General features: G+C 33.2%; 1 protein-coding gene across 1 annotated transcript; it reads left to right on the top strand.

Annotated features, from left to right (window-relative positions):
* Positions 1-1554: 1554 nt before the first annotated feature.
* Positions 1555-5355, top strand: LOC106415917 (LOB domain-containing protein 36). The gene is made up of 2 exons (XM_013856732.3): positions 1555-3611; positions 5108-5355. The coding sequence occupies exon 1, from the start codon at positions 2582-2584 to the stop codon at positions 3530-3532; it is 951 nt and encodes a 316-aa protein (XP_013712186.1). The 5' UTR covers positions 1555-2581; the 3' UTR covers positions 3533-3611; positions 5108-5355.
* The last annotated feature ends 329 nt before the right edge of the window (positions 5356-5684 follow it).

Here is a 5684-nt window from a genome sequence, read left to right as displayed (position 1 = left end):
CACCACTTCTTGCCTCCTTGGCGCTTTGAGTTGTCTTGTGTAACACCAGAATTTTTGTGTTTAACACGAGCATCGAATGCTCCTTCACTGGTGATTTCTTCTCTTGCAGCCAGCCTTGCTTCATGAGCCTTCAAGATCCCGATCAACTCTGTCATCTTTGTTGAAGTCAAATCGCTTGTTTGCTCCAACACACTGACTATGCTATCGAACTTGGCTGGGAGAGAGATGAGTATCTTCTGTATGAGTTGAACATCCGACTTCTGTTCACCATGATAAGTTAATTGATTTTCCAATTCAACTATCTTATATGTGAAGACCTTAATGTCTTCATTTTCATACATCTTCAGATTCTCATACTCCCTTCGCAATGTTTGAAGTTTAATCAAACGAACTTGAGGAGAGCCTTCATACTCCTCCTTCAATGCATCCCACGCCTCTTTAGATGTTGATGCTGCTGCAATTCGTGAGAATATATGATCCGATACAGCAGTTTGCAAGATTTGCAAAGCCAATGTATCGTTCATCATCGCTTCTTCTCTAAGCGATCTTGTCCTTGTTGTTTCAGGGGTTTCATCCACTTGTGCTGGTGGGGCTGCTACGCCTTCTTCAACCACATACCATAACTTCCTGGTCTTGAGAATGGTTGTCATCTTAATGCTCCAGAAGTCGTACTTCTCTCCATCAAATATGGGGATTACTTGATTCTTCATCGTTTCGAGTGATTCCGAAATCGTATGACAAAATCCTCTAGCCTCCTTTTCTCCACGCCAAGTGTTTCTCTTACTAGTGCTTTGTTCTTTGTCCTCTCAAACGTAAAGCTCTGATACCATGTTAATCTTTTACCAACCGCTTGTGTTACACAACGATCACAGTGTGTTACACACGAGTTCGAGAGAAAGAATAAAATAGACGTTTCAGGCTTATAAACTTTTCTGAAAATACTTTTGTATTATTGAGATTCGGTAATATGTTTACAACAGATGATTGATCTTTATATAGAGATCGAATCAATACAAGTATAAGAGACACAACTCTTTATACTAAAGGACACAACTTGAAGAGTTACAACTCTTTGTGTAATAACATAAATAACTAACTTATGTAAATGTATCAAGGAGAGATTAGATTATAGTTTAACACTTATGCTTGCTTGAATAGCTTCTACTTCTTTCACCGTGTTATGGCAACAATCTTACACACAGCCAAGGTCTCATTCTTTCTCAACAGCTTCAACGATGGATGGAATATAACTTCAGGCATTCACACTTTGTCCTTGATGTCGCATTCCCGAAACTAAATGTAGTACTATACTCCAAATGTATAAGGTGATACAGAGGTAAGAAAAAAAAAACGCAAACGTATTGAATAACTCATTAGTTAGTCCATATATATATATGCCAATGGAACACCAACATTTTTTTTTTTTTGAAAATCATTGGACCACTAAAATTACTAATACGATCAAGTAAAAGTGAGAGATCTCTCTTCACATGTTTTAGCTAACGACACTACAAAAGGAATGCAAATTTACTGTCAATGAAAAAAACACAGTACTATGACATGTTCAAATTTTTAGAGTAAAATTTTTGTTTCAAAATAAGTGTCGTTTTATGATTTCAATGCAAAATTTATTAACAGATTTTTTCTATTTTGTTTTTCTATTGGTTGAAATATAATTAAATGTATAGGTAATGATGTTTTTATTTTGAAAATGTAAAAATGAAACATTTTTTTAATTTGTGTGCATAAATGTAAAAATTTTACGGTAAATAAAAAGAAACAGGGGAGTACAATATATACTAGTATGATAAACAAATAAAATTAAATTATTAGTTATGAAACACACAACCATGTGCAGCATTAGACTTGTGTTGAACATAACGAAGCCCTTTAATTCTATATCCAGTTGGCATGTGACCATGACTATCTATTGGAGTACTATTTTTTGCAAGTATAACTTTAAACTATATCATTGCTTAAATATATTAGTTTTTTTTTTTTTTTGCTAAAACTTAAATATATTAGTTGCATCATTCAATAATGAAAATTGCACCGAATTTGTATATAAAATGGGAGAACATAAAAGAAAATGTTGTGTTAGTATTTAGTGGCGCTGACTTTTTCAGTAACTGTTTAAGATTTCGTATCAGTTTGAGATTAGAGGAAATTAGTGATTTATCTCGAGACCATGACAGCAGTTCAATGCAAATTAGTCATAATTAAATCAGACAACACTGTACGCACGCGTTTGCTTATAATTAAAACCAAAAAAATAATTATGATATCTGACGGCTGTAAACCTTCCTCTCTTGTAATCTCAATGGCTATGGTTTATTGCGTGTACCCGCCAGTATAAAATATCGTCTCTGTGATCCAAAAAGCTTTCTCTAATCGAAAAAAGCTTTTGAAAGTCGTACGGTCGCCATCATCTTGATTAATTAAGGTTTATCTATTTAAGAAACTTGTGATCTCTTTGATTCACTATCACAATCCCTATTTTGGAAATACAATTTTTTTATCTAATTAATTAAAGATATTGATTATTTTCTTCTTCTAGGCTTTTCAAGAAAGAGAGACAAACATGACGTCTTCAACCTCAAGCTCACCATGTGCAGCTTGTAAATTCCTTAGGAGAAAATGCACACAAGAATGTGTATTCGCTCCATATTTCCCACCAGACCAACCTCACAAATTCGCATACGTTCACAAAATATTCGGAGCAAGTAACGTCGCTAAGCTTCTCAACGACCTCGCCTCTAACCAAAGAGAAGACGCCGTTAACTCTCTTTTCTACGAAGCCGAAGCTCGACTTCGCGACCCGGTTTACGGTTGCGTCGGTTTAATCTCAATCCTTCAACATCGCCTTAAACAGCTTCAACACGATCTTGACAACGCCAAGAAAGAACTTGCTGCTTACGTTGCTCCCAATGCTATGTTTCCTATGCATCATCCTCAACCACATTTTATGTCTCTACCGCCGCAACCGCAGCAACCGTCTTCTGCTTCTTCTTCAGCGTCTGTGCTGACTCAGCAGCAGCAGCACCTTAACTTGTTGCCAGTGTTGGCTATTCCAACTGAGCAACTATTGTACCATCAGCAACATATTTTTGAGGCTCAGCAATTAGCAGCGGTTAATTCGGTTTCCAGAGACCAACTAAATGAAATGTTTAGAGCGTATGGAGGAGGAAGTATTAGTCCGCATCATCACCATAACCAACCTCAATTTGATATTTTGAGGTTCAATAGTGGTTTTGGCTCTGTACCGACGGGTTCAGTTACAGTAACCGGGTTTAATCAATTAAGCTCCAGCGGTACAACCATAACCGGAATGTCACCGTCTTTGGCTCTTGGTGATAGCTTTGTTGATAGTCCTTCAACTAATGATAATTATCATAGGGATCAGCAATTACAACATCAACGTCATCAACAACAATCTTTTCAACAGCTACCGCTTCAAACGCAGGAGACTCAGACGCATCCGAATTCAAAGAGCGAGGAGGGTAGAGGGAGTATCATTGGTTCATCTCGGTAATTAACCAAAAAATAAAAAGAGATTAAAAATAATAATACGGCCTTTGACCTTCTCGCTTGCTCAGTAACCTCAGTTAAAGGTACGTGGAAACAAAAATAGTTCGAATGTTAATTTTCCAACTATTAATATTTAGGGTTCATATTTTATTTTCTCTGTATCTTTGATTGATCGTTAATTCGTTATGGTATAGTACAGTTACAGTGGTACATAAGAGGTTTTGCTTTATGTATGCAACATTTAATGAAATAGCCTTGTCATTTCTTCAATAACTCTTCTTGTACTTTTAGCCTTTATAGCTCATTTTGATAAAACTTCCTTTTTGTTAGATTCCCTGAACAATAATGCATTAATTAACCTAGTTATTAAACCTTTATAAAATTCATGGTGGGACGTCACATCACTTCACCGATTATTTACAACAGTATTTTTTTTCGTTTCATAATACTCCGTCTATTTTAAAATACATGAAGTTTTAAGATTGTGCACAACTATTAAGAAAATTATTTTTTATTTTAAAAATATCATTAAAATATAAATTAAAAGTTACTCAACCAATCACAAAATATACTACAAAATATCATTGATTACACAGTTTTTGATAAAGTGAAAAAGTGCATTGATATATGAAAACACCATTTATTTTGAAACATCAAAAACTCACTAAAACATCATCTATTTTTGAAACGGAAGGAGTATATGATATCTATGTGCCTCTTAGTGATTCCCGTGGGCTTATCCATAGACGTTTTAAGTGGCAAGAAAACCCAGATTTCTATGGGTTTTTTGGTGATTAGTACTTGAGCCTAGAAAAACCTTTGGAATCACACCAAGGTTATCAAATATATACTCCCCCGTTCCTTATAGATCAATTTTTTAAAAAACAATTTGTTTTAAAAAGATACATTTTTTATATTTTCAAGACGTTAATTAATGAAAAATTGTATTTTTCAAAAAATACATTTGTGTTTCATAAAATTTCATTGGTTAAAAGTTATTGGAAATAGTTAATTAAAGAAAACAATGTATTGGAAAATATAATTTTAAATGTTTTTTTAATAAATGTGAAAAACTATAACATGGATCTTTTAGGAACGAAGAGAGTATATGATATCTTATAAGTTTTTTTTTTGAGAAATGTTTAATAACATTTTTGATATTCCAAATTGTAAAATGTTCTTAGTTTTTTGGTTAAAACTGTTCAATGATTAATTGAATCATTTTAATATTTTTTTAATAAAATATTTTTAGTGGTAACATCTTACATTACGAAATAGATTGAATATTGTAGTAATTTGCAACATATATTAGCTTTCCTCTACCTAACAGAGATAATTTGTGTAGCTTAAGAGTCTAAAGATTGTTGGAAACAAAAAAAGAGTCTAAAGATTTGCTTACACCTTTCTGTCTGAAAATATTTTACGGGTTGTCTCATTACACATACAATTTATTCGTCCATGAATTAGCATCGGTCACATCGATCAACTTCTTTTAGTACTAATTATATTATCGTTTCTTGAATTTTTGTCTTAGATCCATTGCTTTTATTTTAACTTATTTCCTCGACTTTTCGTGCAGTTGGAAAGTCTGACTTTGCTCAAGGGATTTACGGTACAAATGAGTTTTTCTTCCTTTCTACTTCCGTCGCACGTCCAACAGCAAAAATACACTCAACATATAAAGGTCAAACGACACAAAAAGTCGGCGATATTTGGTTGATTTTGAGTTTTGTTGAAGAGTATAACCTAAAGGCTCGTATCAAATTGAACAAAAGATCTCCACTCCATCTCTCTTCCCTCTCGTTTTCAGTATGGAAACATATACTCCCTCCGTTTTTTAATATAAGTCGTTTTACAACTATGCACGTAGATTAAGAAAACCATTAATTTCTTATATTTTCTAAACAAAAACATCATTAATTATTTACCTAACCACAATTCAACCAATAGAAAAATAGAAGATATATTACTATTGGTCATATAACATTAATTATTAATAAATTTTACATAGAAAACTGAAAACGACATATAATTTGGAACAAAAAAGTTTCTCTAAAACGACTTATAATAAAAAACGGAGGGAGTATTATTTTAAATTTTGATATTTCTTTGGGTTCAAGTAAAAACGCGAGAGATATTAATATTTTTGTAAATTT

Source organism: Brassica napus, unplaced genomic scaffold (assembly GCF_020379485.1).
Source record: "Brassica napus cultivar Da-Ae unplaced genomic scaffold, Da-Ae ScsIHWf_797;HRSCAF=1143, whole genome shotgun sequence".
In the NCBI taxonomy this organism is placed as follows: Eukaryota; Viridiplantae; Streptophyta; class Magnoliopsida; order Brassicales; family Brassicaceae; genus Brassica; species Brassica napus.
Note: the sequence above shows the minus strand (reverse complement) of the source record. Positions and strands in the feature narration are given on the sequence as shown.